Source organism: Coturnix japonica, chromosome 1, assembly GCF_001577835.2.
Source record: "Coturnix japonica isolate 7356 chromosome 1, Coturnix japonica 2.1, whole genome shotgun sequence".
Taxonomy (NCBI): Eukaryota; Metazoa; Chordata; class Aves; order Galliformes; family Phasianidae; genus Coturnix; species Coturnix japonica.
In genome coordinates, this window is record NC_029516.1 from 156,149,005 (window position 1) to 156,173,657 (window position 24,653).

At 42.5% G+C, this 24,653-nt stretch overlaps 3 protein-coding genes across 9 annotated transcripts in view; 2 read left to right on the plus strand and 1 right to left on the minus strand.

Moving 5' to 3' along the window:
* The window catches only part of N4BP2L2 (NEDD4 binding protein 2 like 2), a 34,673-nt gene extending 26,382 nt beyond the window's left edge, over positions 1-8,291 (plus strand). For 3 of the 6 annotated variants that reach the window (XR_004305964.1, XR_004305965.1, XR_004305962.1), the window contains 5 exons: positions 1,196-2,931; positions 5,454-5,539; positions 6,219-6,264; positions 6,812-7,017; positions 8,114-8,291. Coding sequence is in view for 1 of the 6 variants with exons in the window: in XM_032442141.1 (XP_032298032.1) it covers positions 1,196-2,931; positions 5,454-5,539; positions 6,219-6,264; positions 6,812-6,966 (2,023 nt within the window). In the remaining 5 variants the exon portion in view is untranslated. Of the gene's footprint in view, positions 1-1,195; positions 2,932-5,453; positions 5,540-6,218; positions 6,265-6,811; positions 7,018-8,113 lie in introns of those variants that run through there. The other 3 variants (XR_004305963.1, XR_004305966.1, XM_032442141.1) reach the window with 3 other exon arrangements.
* A 182-nt stretch (positions 8,292-8,473) lies between these two features.
* N4BP2L1 (NEDD4 binding protein 2 like 1) lies at positions 8,474-15,691 on the plus strand. Its single transcript, XM_015852029.2, has 5 exons — positions 8,474-8,715; positions 11,998-12,122; positions 12,718-12,806; positions 13,204-13,280; positions 14,107-15,691. The coding sequence occupies exons 1-5, from the start codon at positions 8,582-8,584 to the stop codon at positions 14,333-14,335; spliced, it is 654 nt and encodes a 217-aa protein (XP_015707515.1). The 5' UTR covers positions 8,474-8,581; the 3' UTR covers positions 14,336-15,691.
* Positions 15,692-15,908: 217 nt separating this feature from the next.
* BRCA2 (BRCA2 DNA repair associated) overlaps positions 15,909-24,653 on the minus strand; it is a 32,718-nt gene continuing 23,973 nt past the window's right edge. For both annotated transcript variants that reach the window (XM_015852023.2, XM_015852024.1), the window contains exons 17-27: positions 23,955-24,125; positions 23,321-23,672; positions 22,474-22,629; positions 22,084-22,228; positions 20,967-21,088; positions 20,047-20,248; positions 19,690-19,856; positions 19,479-19,614; positions 19,000-19,256; positions 18,143-18,295; positions 15,909-16,692 (exon numbers count right to left, since the gene is read on the minus strand). In XM_015852023.2, coding sequence (XP_015707509.1) covers positions 16,003-16,692; positions 18,143-18,295; positions 19,000-19,256; positions 19,479-19,614; positions 19,690-19,856; positions 20,047-20,248; positions 20,967-21,088; positions 22,084-22,228; positions 22,474-22,629; positions 23,321-23,672; positions 23,955-24,125 — 2,551 coding nt within the window. In that variant the 3' untranslated portion in view covers positions 15,909-16,002. The remainder of the gene's footprint in view (positions 16,693-18,142; positions 18,296-18,999; positions 19,257-19,478; positions 19,615-19,689; positions 19,857-20,046; positions 20,249-20,966; positions 21,089-22,083; positions 22,229-22,473; positions 22,630-23,320; positions 23,673-23,954; positions 24,126-24,653) is intronic.

A 24,653-nucleotide genomic window follows, 5' to 3' on the forward strand; every position in this document is an offset into this window, starting at 1 on the left:
CTTACTTTTCTGCAGTCTCATTCAATAGCCAAAGGAAATCTAGTCAGTCCTAAAACTACTTCTCTTTTTCTTCCAGGCAGCCTGTGCCTCTTTGGGGTGTTTCAGTGTAGGGAAGGGCACTGTGAGCAGAATGGGATATTGTCCAAGTGCAATTCATCTTGGCTAATACGCAGTAGAGGTATCTGCACTTAAAGTACAGCACCCTGTACTGAAAGTATACCTGCCTGTGCAAGAGGAAGTCAGATATCGTTACTGAGAGGAGCACCATGTAGACTTAAATACCAGCATTAGGAGGAAATCTGATTTCCTAGGGGGATGCTTCCAGATCTGGGTGCCATTTCAGGGCAATTAGGTGTGTGTGCTTTCCCATGAGGTCTTCTCTGTGATCCACAGCACTCATTGCAGCCATGCAAAGGCGCTGGGGCTTCTGGATCCTGTTCTGGTTTAGTAATGCTGTGGCTGTGCTGTGGCCTGGAGGGTTTTCCTTATGTTCATTTCAGGGTTAACTAACACAACAATTTCAGAGAAGTCATTTCTAGGGCTGCAATCTATTGAATTTGTTGAGAAATGCAGGCAAAATTCACTTTAACTCACTGCTTGCAGCTGGGTTAATTTATCTGTAGTGTATTGTTTTGTTGCAAATAGAATGTGAAATATTCTCTTCTCCAAACGTGTGCCCACTCATAACACACTGAGCAGCATCAGAGTGTTGCTGTAGTCCCCGTGCCTGTGTGTTATTCAGGCTTTTGGTTGGTACAGTCTTCAGTTCTAAGTGTAGTCGATTTAATCCCAATGGATGATGTTTTCTTACTTGGTACCCTCTGCTCTGTGTGATGTTTCAGGAATTTCAGAATAGCAGAAGCCCTTTAACTTCTTTAGTATCTACATTAATGCATCCAGAAACAGGATTTCAGTGATTTTTGGTGCTTCTAGTAAAACTAAGTTAATGAGACTGCAACTGTGTTTATTTATATGTCAGATGTTCAAGACTGTTCTGTGCTGTAAGGTTCACACTTGTGTTTAATCAATAGAAGTTCTTATCTGAGGTTCTGTCAGTTTTAAGTCTGACAAAGTCTGTGTTTGACCATTATTAATGGTAAATACCCTTCAAATGGAGCACTACAAGTATGTTCATGCTGATATATTTATGCATATATTGGTTTTTAAACTCTTTTTATTGTTACTTTTCACACAGGGAGAGAATTTTAAGGACAAACCGTGGGCATCCCTTGGCAAAAGTAAAGCAGAGGAGAAAGCGAAAAAGAAATAAGAAAATGAAGATGACAGAAATCACGAAGCAGAATTTAGGTGGAGCAGCTCATCTCGGCCCGGACAACCAGGAAACATCTGAAAGTGAAGGGGAGGACTCAGAAGAGGAAAACAGAAAGTCCTTGTGTGCGTCTGGGGAAGGTCCTGAGGATCCAATGGGAGGTTGTGAGGAGCGGCCAAATGGTGATAAGGAAAGTGGGACAGAAGCTGTGAGCTCTCCTGTCTCAGAGATCTCAGCCGTATCCAATGGGGTGCTGACACATGAAGTGCCTGTAGAAAGTGACAGCTCACTTCTAACAGATAAGAAACCCCTTTGTACTGGAAGCACGACCGAAAACATGTTTGGTGGTGAGGAAGTGAATCAAAGGCATAGGGAAAATCTTTGCAAGTGCAGCTGTATCCGAGAAGCAGAATGCAACTCCAAAGGTAACAGGCTGCTGTCCGGCACAGAAAGCAAATTTAAAAGTACATGTGAACCTGACATGGAAGCTGAACAGTTGCATTTAAATGGTGAAGAAAAAGAAGCGTCTCTCTGTCACAATTCCAAAGTGCATTACAAGGTACCTGATAGAAACACAGACAATAAAAGGGCTGTGACACCTGAAGAGAAGAACTGCTCTAATGGCTGGGCTTTTCTTTCAGTTAGTTCATCTGCTGAGGAATTGCAGCTGGGTTTTGATACACAACTTCCTCCTTCTTGGTCTGAGGATCAGTCTGTAAGTGAGAAAAGGCAGAAGAAAGCGAGGAAGCCCAAACAGATGTGCACCAACAATTCAAGAGAGCTGAACTGCCCCCAGCTCAGTGAGGGATTGGTAAAGGAAAACCACCAGGGAATGGGGACTGAGGAGGCAGGGAATATACAGAACAGTGGTCTGTTGGCATCTCCGCCTGATGAAGTGCGTGTGGGTTCTCTTGTGGAACCCAGGAGCACCTCCACACTCTGTTCAATGGAAGTAAATGCTTCAGGAAATGGCGCTGCACCGGTTGCACCAAAGAAAAAAAGGTACAGAAGAATAGTCAACTTGGCACCCAAGTTCAATCTGCCCAGAGAGATCCCTGGTGGAACGGAGGGAGGGGAGGAAGTCCCACTAAAAGCTGATGGTCCCTCAGAAGGTGTGTTAGAAGTGGAGCAAAAGGGCTATCTGCAACAGGACCGTGGACTGGGACATGAGCAGAGCCTGGTGTTTCAGGAGGATGCTGCACCGTACAGTGGCCCTCAGGCACCCTATTCCTTGCCCACCCCCGATGTGGATTCCCCTTTATGTGCTATTTCATATTTTCATTTGGGACAGTCTTCTCCAATGCCAAAGTATTCTTGTAGTGTTTCCAGAACAAAGCAGGAGCGAGCTCCAACTCCAAGGCAGCAACAGGCAGTTGGTAACGGAGTAGGTGAGAGTGAACAAACCTCCTCAGATGTCATGAGCAGCCAACCAGATATTTTGTCTTCTGTTAAAGCTGATTCTGAATATGCAGAAGATCTGAGCAGCTTGGAAAGGTGTGTTGTAAACGTGCACAGAACAGATGGCACTGAGCAGTCAGAGGCCTCTCCACCTGCATTTAAACAAGATGTGAATGTGAAAGCCAGCTTCCTGGGACTTCCCTTATCTATAGGATTTGCTTTTCAACTTGTGCAGCTCTTTGGTTCTCCAGGTCTTCCACTGGGTAATGCTTGTCTTACTGCTGCTGTGTAAATATATATATATATATATGTGTGTGTGTGACTAAATGTTCGTTCTGACTGCAGGTAGCAGTGAATAGTAACCCTAAGGAAAGGAATCACTGCTGCTTTGGTGAACTACTTTCTTTTCTATAACTAAAATCATTTGCACTTTACCTCCAAGGCACCACTGGGCTTGGCCTCACCCTCACATTCTCTGTAGGGATGGCGTCTTAGTAACTTCAAATCCAGAGCATGAAGCTCTTGATGTGAATACATCATTCTTCAGAATGACTTTAATGTGTTGATGACCAAACTAAATGGACAAGAGGGTACAAAATATGTGCTGCTACATTAAGCCTGCATGTTTGATTTCCTTTTTAATTTATATCTGGTAGATGTTGGCAGCATTTTCTCATAAGCAAAGAAAAAGAAATTGAACCCTAATGTGGGTTTACTCATAAACCCCAATGTGGGTTAGGTACAACTGAATAACTTTTCCACTTTGATATCAAACTTACAGGATGCATTTTCAGTCATTCAGTACTTCTTTTTTAATCACACGTGACTGGGTGTCATAGTGGCGTGTTTGCCTTCTGCAGCTCTAGTTGTCCTATGTTTGTACTTTCAGTTTCGCACATTAACTTACTTAGAAGCACCGTCAGTGCTCGGGGGAGCTGTGTGTGGCAACTGTGATGGAAAGAGCCACCCACGTCCCCTGTGTGTAAAGGTCTGCAACGTCCTTGGCCTAAATTTAGTCAGTGGGAAAAAAACAGTGTTTGATTTGGCAAACAAATAGATTTTAAAACACTGATGAGCTGTTGAGCCTGTTCACCTCTTTGTTTCAATGGAGTTAAATTTGACCGTGTATCCTCGTGTAAAAAATGTAAAGACAGCTGAAAAGCAGCTTATGTTCTGTCTCTGTGCTAATACAGGAGTGCTGATTCTTTTTATCACACAAGCTGGTGGCAATGCTACCTGCCAGAACAGTGTTGGCAGCCCCCTGGCAGCACTGCTGGCCTTGATGTGTGCCCAAAGAACCTGCAGTGCTGCCTGACCTCAGTTTAGCACCAAATCGTGTGCATACAGGGTTAAGCAGAGCCAGGAACAACTGGTGTTGTGCTCAACTGCTGTAATGTTATTGCACTCTAAGCTTGGCAAGAGCTGATGTCTGTGGTCTTGACTGCCAGCATCTAGGAGGGACTGGAGTTGGCCATGACTTGAAAGAAGTGATCTGCCAGGGGGAAAGCAAACAGAACAGGCCTTCCAAAGCACTCGATTGCTGGGTGCAGCAAATGTCATTCTTCTGTGAGTGAGTTTCTGGGTGTTTAGATTGTTTAGCGAAGGGAGCATATAAACAGGAGGGGGAACAGCTGTTTGTGAGGGTGGATAGTGACAGGACAAAGGGGAATGGTTTTAAACTGAGACAGGGGAGGTTTAGGTTAGATATCAGGAGGAATTTGTTCACACAGAGGGTGGTGATGCACTGGAACAGGTTGCCCAAAGAGGCTGTGGATGCCCCATCCCTGCAGGCATTCAAGGCCAGGCTGGATGTGGCTCTGGGCAGCCTGGTCTGGTGGCTGGTGACCCTGCACATAGCAGGGGGTTGAAACTGGATGATCATTGTGGTCCTTTTCAACCCAGGCCATTCTATGATATGATATTCTGTGATATGATATTCCAGATGAGTTTCCTTTGCAAACAACCTTTAAGAAATATACAGCCGCCTTGATATCTCTGAGCTCCCACCAGCTTGTGATTGCTGTGGGTTTGTTTTCTCCTCAAAATGCTCCATGCAGAATGCTGACCATGTTCAGATTCAGTCACATTTTTCTCACAACTTCAGAAATTCTTGTGTTTTTTGGTGGCCGGCTGCATGTTGATAGGCTGTTGTTTACTGACATACACATAGAATCAGGGGATGCTGCAGGCAGGGTTGCCAACCACTCCATCAGGTGGTAGATTCTGTGAGTGATAATTGCAGACAGTTTTTGTTTAATTATTTCAGAGGGAAAAGTTTTGGTAAGTAAATGTCTTTGGATATTTATAAATGAGAGATTAATTTACTTACTTGGCTGCTTCTCTTACAAGCACCAAATATATTTTAGACTGCTTTCCTATGAAGGATCTTTTCAGCTCCTTAAGGAGTGAAGGGTTGTTGCATTTAGAGCATTTCAGACAGTGATTTGTTGTGTAATACTGCAGAGCTTCCTATAATGAAACATTTTAAAACTTGGAGTTTGTTACCAGGCTGCATTTTGTGGAATTTCTGGGCTGAGATCTTTCTGTTCTTGTTTGTGCTGTGGTTCAGGGGAGTGCGGGGGAAACAAAACCTTTGCCTAAGAAAAGAAAACAAAACCAAATCTCTTTCCCCTCCCCTCTGGTGCAGTGGCCTTTGATTCTGTAAATGTCACTTTTGGCTTTGCTGCTGGCTTATGTAGGAATTAGCAAAAAATTCTAATGCAGTGATATACTTTAGCTGTGAAGAGATGTGAACACTCAACTGCAAACATATTTTCTTCTGCAGAATCCTTGTTGCCAGATGATTATGTAGTTCCTCTTGACTGGAAAGTTTCAAAGATGATCTATTTACTGTGGAAGACCTCTGTGGAGGTACGAATTTTAGGGGACTTCGGAAGGCTTTCCAATATTCCAGGTGTTACATTCAGCTCATGAAGCAAGGTTCTACTCTTTGCTAGTAAACTCTCCTTCTTTTTAATGTCCACAATGAGGAGATAAATGCTTTACGTGCACTTCTGGGTATTTCCAAAACCAGTTCATGCCGTGGGAGGATCCAGGTTTTGGAAACTCAGCTTCAGAAGTACATACAAAGTAGCTGTGGGAGCTTAAAAAAAGACTATAAAATTTCCTTGATCCTTCTGACCTGGCTTGTGTTCACTAAATACATCATACTGTATCCAGTGTCTTCCTCCTCATGGTTTTCTCCCATCATCTGAGCAAGTGCCACCCTCTGCAAACAGCAGCAACTTCGTGGCTACTCCCACCACGAGCCAAGAGGTCACAGGGTGACTGATGGCAGCTCAACTTTCCTTGTCTAATTAGAACTTGTGACTTACAAATTACACTTGTGCTACTTCCCACTGCTGCTTTGTAAAGGTTTGGTGTTACTTAAGGAGCAGTGTATGGCCTGCTAGTGGAAATGAGGAAAACCCTGTAGGTACAATGACACAGTAACTCTAAAATAGAACACAGACTTTGTTCTCTCCTAGAATAGCAAAATCTTTTGTCACAGACTCTCTCTTTTTCTCTATACTGTTGTTATGTATTTTAGGAGAAGCAGAAAGCAAATGGGTTGCGGAGTGGAAGTGCCTTGGCTGGTGAGTGTGTTTTGTGATACAAAACTGGCATAAAAATATTTGTAGAGAACATAGTTAATACTGAAGAATGCCAAGGATTTTCAGCACAGAAATCCGGTTATTGGTTGTTTTGTTCCTTTATTTCTATATTAGTTTAGTGTAATTTACTGTAAATTGCACAACAAGATTAAAATACAATAGTTGTTTGCTGGAAGCTGATAGGATTTGTTGCCTGAAATAGGAGTTTGTTTATGGGGCAGCAGAGAGAGACAGAGAAAGAAGGTCCTTAGAGAGCTGAGAGGAAGTAGAAAAGCAAGATTTATATATATGTGTATATGTAAAACTGATAGATATACAGATAGATATACAGACAGATATACTGACAGATGTGTATCCATATAATTTAAACCTGAGATGATAAGCTTATTTGTGAGGCCATTTAGGAGGCAAAACCATGAGCATTCTGATGAAATAAAAGCTTGCTGTGGAAACAGCCTATTCCGACATGATACAAATATATAACACCAAGTATCTTTAGCTGCAGATTACAATTTGTTTATTTTTTTAGCTGATGTTGTTACCCCTGAAGATCTAAATGAAAGTCACCGCGAGAATGAAGACGCTTCTGAACTACTTCCAGAAACGTCTCCTGGGGTGATGGCAGAGAACACCGCGACCTGCGCCAGCAGCAGCTGCCTGGGCGCTGTCCTCCATCAGTTGTGACTGAATATCTTGGTTCAAATAACAAACAAATCAACCTGCATGAAGGAGAAGGTAATCGGTCACACCTGTGTTTTATTTCTGGTATTTGATTTGGCCAAGTATCTGAAGAACATGGGTTATTAGGATTGTTAAGCTGCATTAAGAATCACCCAGTTAACTTCTCCTTTTTTCAGGGTAGGGATTGAGGGTGAATTTCTATTCATTTGTTTGTTTTGAGGGTTTATTTTGTTGAAATGAGAGTGGATGATGTTTGTGTTTCTCTGAGAAAACATAGGGTTAATCTCAAGTAGTTTTGAGAGCTCCTTAGAGGGCAGCACATCAGTATTTGTTGTGGAGATTAGGCAAGAGATCCTGACTTAAAATAATAATGATAATGAAATGCTGAGATCAGTGAAAACAGGGTATTATTTTAGTGCCTAAAAGCTCTTCTTAGACCAGGAACCCCCATCGCCAGATGCTAATAGAACTGTAGAGCAAGCTGACAAAGCTGATAGCAGTTTAAGCATTTATCTGCATTTATTATTACAAAATAAAGGCATGTTTGAGGTATAGCAGTAACTCCCTACAGGAACATATCTTCCAGTACAGCCCCACGGGGCAGTTGTTTGTGTGAGGCCAATCTCCTGATGACACGTTATCAGTCCTCCTTTCCTGGCATCTCCCCATGCTGGATGCGGTGCTTCTGCAGCTCTAGGGTGAAGCCATTCAGCTTCATAAATAAATGCTAAGAGCAGGGGGAAATAAATGCTAAGAGCAGGGGGGAGGGAAGGAAGATTAAATAGAAAATAGATATTAAAAATAATAATAATAATAATAAAGTGTCCCCTGTGTTACTCTTCTTATTTTTGAGTGTTTTCAGCCTTGGGATTGCTAACACCTCACTATGGCTCTAGTTTTGACATCCAGATTTTCTTCCTTTTTTCTTTCATTTTTGATTTTCCCCCCCTGCATTTTCTATTTTCTGCATTTCTCTCTGTTCCTTTTCAGTTATTACAAAAGGTGCCGGCAGCCGAGTATGAAATGAAAGAGAAACAGGCTTTGTGACTCTCAGATAGGTGAACTCTTTAGTCCGAAGGTCAGACCTGCTGCAATTAAAGCCTGCACAATTGTGACATTTCAACTAAATCTTTTCTTTCTTTCATTACAGAAACTTCGCTTTAATTCCACAGTGGAAAGGCTTCAATTTGCAACCAAAGATTTTAAATGCAAGGAGCAACCTGGAAGAAATAAACCAGTATCAGTTGCTGGTGTGAATCTGTAGCTATTTTCCTCCCCCAGCATCATCAGCTTCTTTATGCACATAATAAAAGCCACAATTGAGATGATTTTTGTTGTTACGTGTGTTAAAAGGTGTCTTGCTGAAGCCGGTTGGAATCTATTTGTACATCTTAATGAGCACAAAGGAGGCTTGAATATTCAGCTCATTTGTATGTGGCAGCATTTGGGGCCCTCATGTATTAGAGCTTTCCGTGTGCCACATGTATTAGCTTTCCGTCCGCTCCGCTCCGCCCTGCAGCGCTGCCCGCTGTTGTTATGACCGGGAGGGGCCGGCCCGGACCTCTCCAGCTCCCTCCTCCTCCTTCGGGGCCGGTCCCGGTGCAAGGAGCGGTGCCGGATGGACGAGCAGCTGCTCCGCGCCCTGGGGGGGCTCAGCCTGCAGCCCCCGCCCCGCCGCTCCCCGAGACGCTTCGGCAAAACGCTGGTGCTGCTGCGGGGCCTGCCGGGCTCCGGGAAGAGCACGTTGGCCAGGTAAGGGGCATCGGCCGCTCCACGGGGCTTTAAGGCCGCACCGGACCCGCAAACGTCACGTCCCGGCTCCGGCCGGTCCCTGTTGGGCCGCGCTGTTTGTTGCTCCCCGAAGAGCAGCGGGCGGGCGCTCGTTGCGGTCGTTTCCTTAACGATTTGGGGGTATATTCTCAGCCAATGCAAATAAATGGCTCTATTTTCACTCTCTTTCTTTCTTTGGTCAATATATAAAGTTAATTATTAATGAGTGATATGCAAAATAAATCATAAGTGTTGCTTTAGTCCCGAGTAAGATGAGCGCTTGAGATTCTTGTTCCGCATCTGACCCCTGTTCCGTGTGTGTTACCGCAGCTCAAAGGGCAGCGGTGAGAACTGCTCTCAGCACCTCTCCATTACCTCTGTCTAGTTACAGGACTGTGCCAAGAAAACGCTGCTATTTGCTTTCCCCACATCCCACATTGTTTGCTGTGATGGTCTGAGCAGAGATTTGTTTCTAAAAGGCAAAACTTTCTAAAATTAAAGTTAAAATCCCATCCTGGAGGCATCAAGGCCAGGCTGGTGTGGCTCTGGGCAGCCTGGGCTGGTGGTTGGTGACCCTGCACACAGCAGGGAGGTTGAGGATGATCATTGTGGTCCTTTTCAACCCAGGCCATTCTGTGATTCTAAATGATTCTAAATTAGTACACAGAGTCACAGAATGACCCGGTTGGAAGGGACCTCAAGGACCATGTAGTTCCAACCCCCTGCCTGGCAGGGCCACCAAACATACACATTTACTAGATCAGGTTGCCCAGGGCCCTCCAACCTGGTCTTGAACACCTCCAAGGACGGGGCATCACAACCTCCGTGGGCAGCCTGTACAACAAGCTCAGAGCATGATCCTGCAGGAGAGGAAAGGTGCATCAGAGCATACATGCACACGCAGCCTGGCTGAAATCAGAAGGTGGTTGCAGAGGCTTCCCATGGCAAATCATCTGCTGTGTGCCCAGCAGGGCGCTGGCCTCGAGGTGTGTGGGTGAAGGACACGTCTCCCAGCTTCGCCGCTGTTTGGTTATCAGTACAGGCCTTGTTGCAACCTTTGCTCTGCTGTTTCTTCTGCTGCTTTCACACAGATCCCCATTCATTCATTATTCGTATCAGCCAGAATTTCTGTTGTAAGCTGCGCTTCTTTACAGCACTCAGAAATGTTACAAACCATGAATGTTATCACTGCAGATTCCTCCCCTCGCTGGTAGCTCTGGCAGTGCCCCTTTACACTGTCACTCTGGAGCATTTTTCAGCAGCAAGATGAGGCTGATGACGTGAATCCCACACCTTCCAGCATCACCTGGCGTTGGTTGGGTACAGCTCTGTAAGACATGGTTACAGGGTCTTTGTGGAAACAGTTTACCCATCCAAGTCACTCTGGCAGCTCAATGAAGCTGGCGTGGTGCTGGGACTCGTTCTGGCCTGGATTTTGGTTGCTGGTGAAGATGTTTCATAATCAAACCAAGGCAACCGCTAAGAAAGCACTTACCTGAGGTGCAGCAGTGGGCACAGCTTTCCAAAACATCTCCAAAAATCAAGTCACGTGCAAGCTGTCATCTGCCTCCACAATAGACTCAGGCTGCCCAGGTGAGTAGCTAAAAAACCACCATCCCTGGAGGTATCTGAGAGACGTGTGGATGTGGTGCTTAGGGACGTGGTTTGGTGGTAGACTTGGCAGTGCCAGGTTAGTGGTTGGAGTTGATGATCACAGAATCACAGAATTGTAGGGGTTGGAAGGGACCTCTAGAGATCATCGAGTCCAACCCCCCTGCCAAAGCAGGCTCCCTACACCACGTCACACAGGTAGGCGTCCAGGCTGGTCTTGAATGATCTTAGAGCTCTTTTCTAACCTAAATGACTCAATAAATAAACATTATGATCAGTGTTACCTTGGAAGGAGGTGATTGCATGTTGAGGCTCTGCCTTTTCAGCTGTCTGATGCACAGTGCTGTTAGTTTTAATGAACACTCAAGGTTCCATCTAATCATCTCCTCACCAGGATGAATGTTGGACATTCATTTACTTCCTAAACTTCTGATAGAAAATCACACCAGCCTATGAAATGCAGCTGGGGCTTTCTTTCTCCACTCATGTTATGGGTGATTGTGAAAACTTCTCCCAAGTTTAGAGTATTTGACTTTTGTTAATCTGTTTGTGCAGCAGTAGTTGGGTGATTAACGCAGTGCCAGAAGAGGAGCACATGTAGCTGCTAACCGGGATGTAATAGAGGGGCTGCAGCACGGGCACTGGCCGTCAACCAGCCATCAAGCAGCCATCAAGCAGCCATCAGCCTGCTCGGTGGACTACCCCAAAATGAGATTAATTAGTCAGAAATTGATGGAAGTTACAGCGCGGGTGGAACAAAGTCAGCAGCTGACTTTTATTCCACTAAAGCACTGTGCAATCCCAGTGAAGCATTACTGCTGGCAGGCAGATTAGGGTGAATTTGGTAAGCAAATGGTTTGAGCAGAGCTGGAGATGACAGAATTAAGCCATTCTTGCCTGGGTGTCTGTTTTTTGCTGATTACCCAGAGGGACCTTTTCCCTGCCTTTGCTCAGCCAGATAAGACATTGAGAAATAGTTGTTTTGTCGCTCGCGGGGATGCATCGAAGAGCTGAGCTGAGTCACGGGGACTGCATGCAGTGTGAGATAGCAGAGCGGCGCTGTGCACGTCGCAGTCACGAGGCTCCTGGACTGGCCTTGCTTTATTTCCACCAGCTTCTGAGGAAGCTGCTCACCTGAGGAGATGGTGAGCAGTGAGGGTGTGCTGGGGACTCGCCCTGGCTTCTCACAGGGATTCCCTCAGTCACAGCTGATGGTACAGTGGATCATCCTCACTAAATGACAAGCTGTTTCTCTCAGTTATCTTCAAAGATCTCTCTCAAATGGGAGTCCAGTCATCAAATCACCTTTTGAGACCAACTTCTGCGGGATTAGCAGTTATTTCTTTGTTGTACATTTCTATCTTCTCAGACAACACAGGAAATGGAATTATTACTATGATTAAAGACTCACGTTGGTAGCGCACTGCAGATTGCTCTGCTGAATTAAGGAAATCAAACACTCTTTAGGATCCATTCCTTTCCTCCTATGTGTCCATCTACCCATACATCACTTCCAGAGCTCTTTTACCTGGGATCTTCAATCTGAAGCACTGTGCAAATTGGCAGAGCACTCCCGTGGCTCCTGGTTTCTGCTCTCCATGCAAGGCGTCTGTTTGCACACACTAATCCTTCTTTCCTTCTCTTTCTTTTCAGACAGCTGAGATGCGACTATCCCAGTGCTGTAGTTCTTAGTACTGATGACTTCTTCTCTAGAAATGGTGTATATGAATTTGACCCCGACTTCCTCGAGGATGCACACAAATGGAACCAAAAGAGAGGTGACTCAGTTGACTGAAGTGCTTCTTTTTTCCCAGCATAGTTTTTCTCTTTGTAGTGTGTCTTTAAGTTTAGTACCCAGAGAAGATATCAGAGTAGTGCCGTAGACTGAAGCTCCTGGTTAAGAAAGCATTTGCCTCTTCTGAGTTCTTTGCAGCATTAGTAATTGGGATTTATGATGAGTGAACGTTGGTGATGGTAGGTTGGGTTTTAGGAAGGAGAGATATCCAATAGATGATAGCAGTGCTGAAGTTTGGGAGCAGCAGATGACATGCAAATAGAGCAGTGCAGCCGCTCAGCACAGCTGTGTGCACAGCATCGCACAGACTGTATGTTCTCAGGTGTCTGACCTGAGCTGGGAGTGGGTTAACAAGGAATTTGTGGCAGCCAAAAGGAATACCTGCAAACTTAATGACAGCTTGGGAGTGTAATCGCCACGGTTTCTATTTCAGAAAGAAAACGTAGCATGTTTTTGTGGCTGTGCTCTGCACTCATTGATTGCCATGGGTGGGCAAAGAAAGGGCACTCTAGGGCTAAAAAACCTAACTCTGTCGGCTGTTAATACATTTGAGCCTTACTTAATGTGTTACATTGCAGCACGCAAAGCCATGAAGAATGGGAAAAGCCCGGTTATTATTGATAATACCAACATCCATGCTTGGGAAATGAAGCCATATGTGATGATGGTAGGGAAAGCTACGATTTCTTGCCTTTATATGCTTAACCGTGACATTAAGGAGGCGATTTAAGTGAAACAGTTCTTAACAAGGCTAAAAATAATTAGTTCCATTTTCCCTCAGTCCTCTAATTATAGCTAATAATTTATATTGTGGAGGCAGGGGAAAAGGCGTGTAGGGACTTATTTTATCCAGTCAGCTCATTGAAGTTCATACTCAGTGAAGACATAACTATTGAAGATTTAAGGGTCTTTGAACTTGCCCTGAAACTTCTTGGAATCAGGATGTCAACAGTGACATGGATATAATGGTTTCCAAACTGTTCAATTTGAAACTGGCTGAACAAGAGAGTTCCTAAAGTTAACACATATATCAAGGTGACCTACAATTCTGTGTCTTTCCTCAGGCACGTGAGAATAGCTATGAGGTGATATTCCGGGAACCAGATACACCATGGAAGTTCAATGTTCGAGAACTGACGCGGTACATCTTTTTCTCTTTGCTTCCACTTATGTCCTCTAAGGAAGGTCAACACTTGGCCTCATCATGAGCCCTAAAATGTAACCCGGTAAATGACAGCAGTAGTAAATTGGGCTCTTTACAGCTACGTGGTAAAAATGTGGCTCCTCAGAGTTTGTAGACAGCAGATGTCCCTGGCAGGCTTTGCAAAGACCATTTGTGGTCCATCCCAGCTGCCCTGCATGTCTGAGCTGCTCCCCTCCTTCTCAGCCTTCAATTATAAACCTGCCATGGCAGCACCATGGATAGCTTCTCCACCATAAGCAGCACATTCCACTGCCTTTCTCATGCCAGTTCCTTATTTTTCTCTTGCTCGCCGTGGAGCAGCCAGCAGCACTGCCTGCCCATCACTTCTGAGCCACAGCAGGTAGGACTTTTCTAGGACATGCACCCAGATAAGGCAACAGCTGCAAGTCAGCACCTGGGCTCTCTCCAGATGTTGGAAAGCTCATCCCAAGGCTAGCAAGCTGCTGGCAACCCCAGCAATGGTCACATAAAGTAACATACAGGTCTTCTACATAGTTCTTACTGGGTTGCATTTCAAAGCATTTATCTATCTTCTTATGTCCTGGCTGCCCACAGAAATACGTGGGCTCTGGTTTTTTCAGCAGTCTTTAAAGTGCCTTTGAGAAGTAGGTAGCAGTGAATTACAGTTCAGAAAGTAACACAGAAGGAAATAAAAGCATAGAAATAGGTCACCAAGCAGAAGGACCAATGGCCTGAACGCAGCAGGAACTCACAGCAAGTTTAAGATAACTCGTAATGTGTTCTTTGTTCACGTTGACTACAGAAAAAACATCCACGATGTCCCTCGACAAAAGATACAACAGATGAAAGAAGAATATGAGCACTACATCACCTTCCACAGCGTTCTTCACTCTGAAAAACCAAGCAGGGAAGACCGGAGCCCCCCTGGACCAAACGCAGCCTATGGCCTGGCCGCCTGTGCCCACCCCCCTGCAGCTTTCTCAAGCAGGAGGCCTTGCATGGCACATAGAAACAACCCGGTGTTTTACTGAAGGGGTGCACTGTTCTGTGTGTGCTTCTATGATCAGGGATTATCAGGGTATAAGTCTTTAGTTTTACATTATTTTTATTCCTAAACTATTTTATACTTCTATTTTTCTACTACTTTTCTAAATGAGGCTTTTAATTCTGAAGCCATTAGACGGCAACTCCAATCGGAGTGATCTCAGACCACTGTCCCTTATATACGACTACTTGTCTCTTCCTTTGCTGAAATCCATTCGTGCTCGTGGCAAAATGCTTATTGCTGGCTGAGGCTCACATCTGTTTTTCCTTCATCACTCTTTCACTTACAGATAACACCAAACATTCCTGGATTCCTACAGACCACATGGCCAATTCCTTCTCTGTGCAGTGGTCAGCTCCTGCTATTTTACTACTCTATGATTTTATGCATCTTCCCACTCCTTGTCTGGAGCATTGCTTCTAGCTTTAAGAGAGGTACAAGTTCTAAGATACTGTAGCAAGATTTGATCTTTTGCATCTGCACTTGTGGTGCCTGGAGCTCTGCTGTTCTTACCTTAGCTCTAATGCACCCAAACAGCATCTCCAGCACCAAGGAGAAAAGCTTCAACACACCAAACTGTGCCTTTAATCCTGCCAAGAGCTGGACTGCCAGAAGCAGCAATCCTGAAGGAACACGAGCATTAGGTGAGCGCTCCCTAACTTTGAGAAGGAACAGCATTACAGAAGCAGCTCTAAATAACTGTTGCGCGAAGCTATCAAGTACCTGACACTAAATAACAACTTAAGAAAGGGCTGGGAGGGAGAGTAGAGGGGAGAAGTGTTTCTAAGGGAGAAATTACCTCCTTCCACTATGAAGAGCTGAATGAGGAGAAGCAGCCACCCTGCAGGAGTTTGAGCTGCATTTTTAAACCCTGCTGATATGTGTTTATCAAGAAACCTCATGAAAATGAGATGCTAAAACTCAGCTTTAGCAATGGTAGTTTTTCAAAGCAGGCACAGGACATCAGGCACTAGTAATAGAACACGATGGGAGCAAGCAGGCTACTCTGCAGTAGGGAATGAAGGCAGCTCACCCTGGACATTAAGAAACAGGGGTAGCTATGATTCATCTGGCAGTTCATGGTCAGAGAAGCATAAGGTGTAAAGGAACACGATGCCTGTGTAAGAGCAAGGCTGCCTGTAGGACTCTATCTATTATTAATACCTTTGTATGTCATTCTGTTATGGATCAAACTTTTATCACTACAGCTGCTTTCTAAGACCTTTTTAAGAACTATAAAGAAAGTTTTAAGGAAAAAGGCACAGAACTATGCCAGAATTACAGAGGAATATTTGAGAATAAAACTGCTGTAATTGGTTACAACAAACCTGGAGAACTGTTATTTTTGCCCTGTGTTACGCCAAACAACCACTAATGCTACTGAGGATAACAAAACCTGAACCAAAGGCACTACTGTAATTTAAGAATACATCAGAATCAAAGTAATGGGTTATAAAACCTTCAGCTGCAGTGATGCTATTGTATGCTACATCTTTGTGCCGGAAATGTACAATTATTTGACTCCTAATCATCTGCTTTGCAGATGAAATGCCATCCCGTGAATTTTGTAACGTAACTTTATTACAACCAGGATTTAATGTACAAAGTAAAAGCACTTAAATTTGAAATATACACAGTACTGTACATGTGCACCTAGTAGCATTTGCGGGATTTGCGCCTCTGCAGCACCCTGCAGATTGATAAGGAACCCTCGGGTTCCTGTGTGTGCTTCTGGAGATCATCAGCTCCTTCACAACTGCTGCTCAATGAACTGTTTGCTTCCTTAGCAGATCTGTAACTGCTTTTGGATGAAAGGTCACCAGATAAATCAGAAACCTTCATATCACCAGATAACTTAGTAGCTCTTGTGTCACCAGATAAGTTAGCAGCCCTTGCATTGCCTTCATTTACACAGTCCATCTTCTTTTCTTCTAGTACAGTATTTATGAGCGCTTGTGTATTAATCATTGCAAGTTCTTCATCAGCAACCAGGTCAGTATCAGGAAGCTGGACAGCTTCTCTCAGTTTTCTATTGGGGGTGACACAACCAGCATTGGGGTCTGTTTCTTTTGATAACTTGCTATGCTGCAAGCCCAAACTTCGCGGAGGCTGAAATGCCTTTTTTACAGATGGAGAAATGATGGAGCAGATCGGTGTCAGTGGTGGGGGGGCAGGTATGCAACTGAGGAAGTCCATTGCTTTTCTCTTTTTGTTGTTTCTGGGATGGTTCTCATTACTTACAGCAGATGAAGGCGTTATTGCTGAGCCTTGTGGGAACAGCTTTGTATTTGGTGTGCTCGCTGACAAGGGGCTCGGATGCTTCACTTCAATTTTGGAAGAGATCTAGTTAAAAAGAGATAAGTTTTATGTTAAATATAAAAAACCCCATTATCTTCCTCAATTACTTCCACACGACAGGGAAAAAATGGATATAAACAAGGCTGTATAATTCATATCCAGGTTACCTTTGGTTTGCTGACCTCTGAGAGTGACCAATGTTTTATTTCAAGCATTGATAGTTGATAAGTTCATTTGCATGCACACTAGGACAACACATTTACGCTGTGTCTGAGATCAAAGCTAAAGGAGAGGAATTTTGCTGTGCCAGATGGTAAGAATTCAAAGCGGTCACTATAAAATTGAGTTAACTGAGTCTTCTGCACTGGAAATATCCTCAAAGGGTTATAAATAAGGAAGAATGAACAAAAAAGTCTGAAGGAAAAAGGGTTAGAAGCACAGACCAAAACCATGGAGATAATAGCACACAGCGGATAGCTATTACATAGCAAATCATTGAAGAACACATTAAATGCTCATTTGTTTTAGTTTGGCTACTGTATTTATCAAATTGATGTATACCACTAAACCTTCAGCATCAAATATTAGCACTCTCTCTGAACTGGAAAAAGATGCCTTACAGACTTATTTAGTCCTCATTTATTGACCTTTTATCATTGTGTTTCCGCCTCCCCCACAACTAGTGGGAGGAAATACCTTTCTTCTGACTGCACTCAGTACTGCCCACGAAAAACAACCCATCTCCAGCAGCTCTGAGAGAAGCTAAGAGTGCTGTTTTACTCAGTTTTTGGTAGTGCTGCTGTAAAGTGCAAACATTTGCAAGATGATACCTCTTCCCTCTCAAATCTATGAAACAGTGAGTAATATCTAGAAAAAAAACAGGGAAGTTCTCTGAACAAGGGCACATGTGGAAGAAAGATTTACAGATCAAGAATTTTCCTCCCAGTGATGTCTGTCATAGAATCACTGAATCACAGAGGTTGGAAAAGACCTCTAGGATCATCTATTCCAATCATCCACCTACCACCAATATTTCCCACTAAACCATGTCCATCAGTACATCATCTCAATGTTTCTTGAACACCTCCAGGGTTGGTGACTGCACCACCTCCCTGGGCAGCCCATTCCAGCACCTGACCACTCTGGCAGAGATATGTCAGATAATCTTCACAATAGGACTGAGGAATTAATGAATCATCCACAGGGAAAGGAGGACTCATTTTCCTCATATAAATTTCAGAGTGCTTAAAGTATGCTGTTGAAACACAGGTCATGAAGGGTATTTTCCATATATTGCCTGTAGGAAGACTAGTCTAGGGATTTCTTTCTGAGTAACAATCCTAACCCACATGAGGGTTTGACTGCATCTGCTTGCATTGCCCTGAAGAGACCCTGTGGGGCAGACTGAGAGTAGAGAGCATCAGTATAAAATCTGCTTAGATCCTTACTGCTCATCGTAGCAGTATAAAACCAAGACTAACTGCGAGTAGCTTACCGAGCTTTTATCCTCTCCATAAGGGCCTGAGTTGCAAGCAGGAGAAAAGCATTCCAGACCACATCTCTTAGGTAAAATGGGTGTAAGCGAGCCATTTCTTTGTAGCAAATTCATCAATTTCCTTTCTGCATCAGAGCAAAAGGAGTCCACGTTCTATAAAGCAGAACATATTACAGTGCATAACAGCTGGTTCTAAAATAATCTAAACATTCCATGCTCACATACTAAATAGTTTTGCTTTGTTTTCTTGCTATACCCCCACCAGAAGTTTACTGTACATCCAGTCAACAACTCAGAAGTCTGCTGCACTTTCCATGGAAGAAAATACACCTTACTTTTTTTACTACTTACAAGAACTATAAACTCTTGTATTTAAAATTGTTTTTGTGCAATAAAAAGTGAGAATGCACGACCAAGATGTTGTATTTAAAACAGCTAAATTTGAAATTAAGAGTAATTAAAGAAAATCAACAGCTCTTTGGTTGATACTGAATGCGTTCGACTAAGCAAAACAGTAAATTTCAACTGTAAAAAGGCAAGAGTCCAATGGTCCATGACAGGTTCCTTGTGGACAAGTGAAATGGGTTTGCTGGCCAGAGAAGATTCTGCAATACATGCTTAAGGTGGTGGCACTGAGCTGGGGGAAGAAAGGGGGATGAAACCAGTTAAGATATTCAATACATGATATAGAGAGCCCTCCAGGAAAAGTGCATTAACATCTTACACCAACAAAATCCCCTCTAATTCAACACTACGTGCACTACTTGAGTTCTATTAGTACTGACAGACTTCTTGGTAATGAGCGTAACACTGCAATAGCTAGAATTAATCACTCAACTAAAAATCTGAAGGCTTACCTCTATCATCTTCCGCAGTTCATTAAACTTCTCTTGAAGATGGTTCTCCTTTGGGCTGGCTGAGAATGCAGAGAGATCTCCAGCCAACAGCACAGGAATTTCTGATCTGAATTCAGATTGCCACTGAAGGTTGCTTGCAGCAATGAACGAACAGCGGACAATGATATCTTCGATAGCAAAGTGCCTGAGATCTGCCCGGATTTTTACTGACACAAGATTATAGTTTTCATCAGATAAATAAACCATGTTAGAGAATCCTGAAAGTAAGAAAAAAATAGAATTCAATTCTTTCTGAGCAAATAAATGAAGGCATTATTTTCTGTAGGAAAACAATTACCTGCCCGCATATTAGGGTGATGGGTTATCTTACCGGGTTTTAACAGAATTGAGATGCAGGTATAACACCAGGATAGTTTTGATTATTTCAATATGAAAATCTAGTGCTTATTCAATGTCAACATATTTGGTCCACAACATACCTGTTCTGCTAATGGATATTACAACTCCAACTACATCAACTTCACCACATGGTGGCTGATAAGAAGGATCCAACAAGCTGGTGAATTTTAGAGCCTTTCTTGGAAAGAAAATCTGCAGCAGCATCTTCTGTGAGACCTGAAAAAACCTTATACTGTTATACAGACCACGATGCTTTTTAATGACTCACATTTATGCAGCTAAAGCACTTACTGGTAGTTGTAGATAGTGAGTTTTCTTTGTTGCTGATAACTGTACGTTAGTCGAGTCTGATCTTCCTTTGGACTGTGATGTTGACAGCTGGTAGATTCTGTACCGACCGCCTTCCTTCAGCAGTGAACACACCTCTAGCAGCGGACGCCAGATACTCAGGATCACCCCTAATAACATCAGGTTAGGATTTAGGTGTGCAATATTAATATAAAGGTTTTTAAACAAAATAAAACTGGAAGCTGCAACATGCAAGCTAGAACACTGTGAGGAAACTTCAAGTCTGCCTGCTATGTTGGCCAGTTACCCTGTACAGATAGAGTATAAATAAGACTTACTTATAATTTTCTAAGTACTTACCTTTAAGTTTTTCTTGCTTTCTATAGTCTACCACTAATAATTTCCACACAGCTGACACATCCCTTTTAGAACAACCATGTTTTTCCTGTTCTGCAGACTCTAGAGCCTTCTTGAATTCTTCCTGTATCCGAGCTTGCTTTTTATCGTTCATCAGCTGCTTGTGAGCATTCAGAGCTTTTAACTGCTCTTCACTGAGATATCCCTGTGACCAAGAGAAAATTTATTCAGTGCCTTTGTTTTTTTTTTAAGGTAATCAAGAAAACCCAACTGAGACACTACTAGGAATGTAAATGCTGTATGTTAACACAACTGGGGTCACCAGTCTTGACTGGTACTCGTCTGATGCTCAGTTGTCTTTGCATTACATTATATACTGTTGTTATGTGATAATTAGTGAGAAGCTTGCTTAAAACACATAAGCAAATCAATTAATACAACAGGCACACCTGTCTGCTCAATAACAAATAAGATATCTTGCAAAGAAGTTGTGTAAGAAGAAAAGTCACACCTCCCAGCAGGCTGCTATCTGTGAGCTAACACAGTGAATTGATGCTGAAATCAATGGGAGCGTTACTGTTCTGACCAACCCTTCAAGATCCAGGTACTATCACCACAGGTATACAAAACATCTTATCCAATTAAGTCACAGTTTAGACCTCAAGGACATTGACTTGCAAAAGCATGCATTTAATTTTTGCAATCTATAATATTATTCATCTATTTTAACTAGGCTTCATTAAAACGTTTTTCAAATTTTTCAGTAAATCTTCGTTTACTTCTTACTAAGCATACTGCAGAAAACTTCAGAAGGTGACTAAAATAGATAGTCATTTAATGGTTGATTTTAGCAGGAAATACTACTATATAGGAAATGATTCCACAAGTGTTTCAAAATCAGCCAGGTAGGGCTGCACAGTTACCTCCATATAACTGGGATCAGGTGCATTCTGAATTGCTTCATAAAGTTCTGCACCATCTTGCAAATTGTGGATTTGCTGCCTTGTGACAATGCGCGATCTTGGTGCTCTTCTGCAATTTCTCTCTGTTGAAAAAAATCTGTTACGCTGAATACAACAACCAGCACACTTCAAAAGAGAAGGAAAATTGCATAGGAAGCATGATAGCATGTAGGCATTGCAAGAATAAAACCACAAAATACTTCAATGTAGGGACAGATTGATTGCCTGAGCAACCTGGTCTATCGAAGAGGGGTTGGAACCAGGTGATCTTAGAGGTCCCCTTCCAACCCTAATCACTCTGATTCTATGGTTGTGTATCATGGACGCCAGCTAAAAGCCAACTTATCTTCTTTATATTAACCATTATAGTCTCCATTAAGCCATCTGTTATGATTCAACTTTGATGATTTCCTTCAGTATAGAAGATTCACAGATTCATGGAGCTGTGCGATCTAAATCTAGTGTAGCCTCACTAGTTCTGAGTAAAAGGGAGCATCACATGCCTTGGTCAGCACTCCTAATGCAGCTGAGGATACTGTTAGCTTTTATTTGCCACTAGGGCACACTGCTGGCTTGTGTCAACAACTACATGGCTAGTTAACTGACCTCCAACTAGATTTCATGTCACTCATCACTACTTTCTGGGCCTGGCTACTACACACTATCTGCTCACCCCTAATACTTCACCAGATTCTCTAGGAGATTCTTAATAGCAGTAGTGTCAAAAGCCTTCCTGAAATTGAGGCACAATATGAACTGCTCCCTGCTTCTCTACTAAGCCAGTCATTTCATCATAGAAGGTTATCAGGTTGGTCAGACATGACTACCTATTGGTGAATCCCTGCTGACTATTTCCAATTGCTTCCTTGCCCTTCATGTGGCTGGAAATGGTTTTCAAAATCAGTTCTTCCAAAACCTCAGGGATCACCGTCAGGTTGACTGGCATGTAGTTAGTTGTCCAAGAACTTCTTTCCATCCTTTTTTGAAGGTTGGAGGCACATTTTCTTGAAACCCATTTGTAAACATCCAAAATGTTGACATGTTCTTAATGTATATTTTGAAATAACAAAAGCTTTACCTTCATGCTTTTCAAATTCTGCTTGAATTTTTGCAAACAGAACTTCCAGCTTCTTTTGCTGATCTTCCGCATGCTTGGCAGCTTCCCTTTCTTCAGCTCGGCTGTTACGAAACACGTATGTGCCAGCTGATGTCTTTTCCATCCACTGAAATACAAAATTTCAAACAAAAAACATTTATTTGGTTTTTAAATAATTTTAATAATAATAATAATAAAATAATAATTTAAAAATTTAAAATTTTAATAATAATATTAAAATAATAATTTTAATTTTAATAATTTTAACCCTAAAACTAAAAAGCAAGTAGTTACCAATTGACATAGCAACCAGCCATTAGATAACACAGATCTAATAGAACCTGTCAGATTCATAAAATACTTGTACCGTACCTGCATAGGATAAGTTCTTTGGATAACCACATCAATGCAGCCCACTGCGCCACCCTCACTATAAAGTGATGACAGAGGCAAAGGGAAAGGTCTGGGGTCTCGGTGAAATCCCAGCTTTGTGTACCACCGTGCGCATCGCGTGCTGTTCGCTGCAATCTGAAACATTAAATGCTGAATGATGAACTGACAAGGAGGGGTCAAAAGGAATTCCAGCTTAAGACAACTAAGTTAATGACTATTTTTACACTGGCCTCTCTCATTTTTACATTTGAACATACTGGATTTTAATTTCAGGACTTTAGTTTTTTTTTTTTTGCATTGAAAAACTAATTCTAAACAAGTACTAAAAATCAAATGAGTTCTAATTATCTAGGAAACAAACACTTCTGATATATGCCATTGCCTTATATCAGAGAAGCAATATTTTTATGCTGCAGCTTCACACAGCATTTTAAAGATCCTCAAACAAGCAAAGTCCTTCCTATCTAAGCCCACCCTCCCACAAACTGTTTTCACCTCCCGTTCTCCCTCAACCTTACACATTATTTATGATGGATAAATATTTTTCGAAGCTGGAACTGACAAAACACGCAGCAAAACTTAACAGCATATTATATAACATACAAAAAAAAGTACTTGCATACTACTGATTTGATTCTATTAACTTCCCTTCTATTGATTAGTATGCATTAACTACTTTGTGTCTTACAAACCGGGTTTAATAAAATCCAGACAAAAGCTTTTATGTTTACAAAAGCCCATCCAGTTTACAGCGTGGCTCAAGAAAATAGCAATTATTACATCCTTCAGGCACATCCAATCAAGCTGAACTAATATTTTGGTTTACCTTTAGCATAAGGGAATCTGGGGCTTCCAGTGGCGTACATCCATTTGGAGAGCCAATAAGTTCTGCTCCATGCACTATGATCTTCTGACCAACAGTCAGCCTTCTTCTATGTAAGAAAGCTTTGAGAGGTGGATCCAGAAGAGCTCTGATCCCATACCAGCCATCAGTAACTTCAATTATTGCTGCTGCTTTTTCACATTCCGTATTGTTATTACTATTACTAGGAGACACAGCGGTGTTTAGTGATAGGATCTTAGAAATACACAGCACAAGTGTTTTACCTGCTGCATCATCTCTCTCTGTTATTTTTTTGATTGCTGATCGTTTACTTTTATCGATTTCCAAGTCATACCTACAAAAAAAGGATCCGTGACATTAACATAGGAAAAATCATAAAAGGAATTGTTGCAAACTGTTATTTAATCCACGTGATTAAGTGCCACTGAAGAAAAATGGAAGTTATCTAAACATTCTCAGAGAACACACACTATTACTTCTAATACAAACACATATAAATTCAATGGTTCAAACATTCTGATAAATACAAAACGCAACATAGAGATTATAAAATACCATGAGCTATAAAGCAAATTTTTTCCAAATTACAGCTCCAGATATATTTCTACACACTTACCTATACTTCAACTGCAACAGCACCGTTTCTGGCGTCAAACATCTGTTAGCAAATTTGTGTGGAAAAGACACTTCCATGGCTGCCAGTTTCCATACAATCCACCTATAGTGATTGTAAACCCAGGCCTCTGTTATTAGCTTGGGATCCACACCAGGAGTATCACAGAGAGCCCTGCAGAAAAACAGTTAACAAATTCATCTGAAATCCATTGTCATTTTTGCCTGTTTTTCACTGGCACTGTATTGAGAACATGCACATAGGTAATATTAACAAAGGAATGTTTATTACAGAGCAAACAAGAAAGTTACATTCCATAGCTTGGTGTGGTTATTGTCTAAACATTGAAGTTTTGCCCTTATAAGCTTTGGCAGCATGCATGTATATACTTGCATGCATTCTTGAAACAGACCCTGGAGCCCAGCAATAGCTCCAGGGGCAGGCCCTCTCTCATTCCTGCAGTTATGCTCATAGCACAGAAGGACAGAGGTGTGCTCTACACCTTGGAAAACTGTATTTTCCAACTCTGCCAGTCAGTAGGAAATTCATTTCATTGAAGGAGAAGGAATTAGACAAGCAATTCAAATAAGCCATTAGACTGATCACAGTCCAACTAAAAAGTGAACTTCAACTTGGCGGAAAGGCTCAAGATGTTAAGGAATGGTATTGTGGTTGGATGAGGAAAAGAAGCGATTTAGTAGG

Coding starts and splice junctions, on each gene's coding strand:
- N4BP2L1 (XM_015852029.2), top strand. CDS start 8,582: ATGGACGAGCAGCTGCTCCGCGCCCTGGGGGGGCTCAGCCTGCAGCCC. Junction 8,716..11,997: donor GGGAAGAGCACGTTGGCCAG/GTAAGGGGCATC, acceptor CTTTCTTTTCAG/ACAGCTGAGATGCGACTATC. Junction 12,807..13,203: donor TGAAGCCATATGTGATGATG/GTAGGGAAAGCT, acceptor GTCTTTCCTCAG/GCACGTGAGAATAGCTATGA.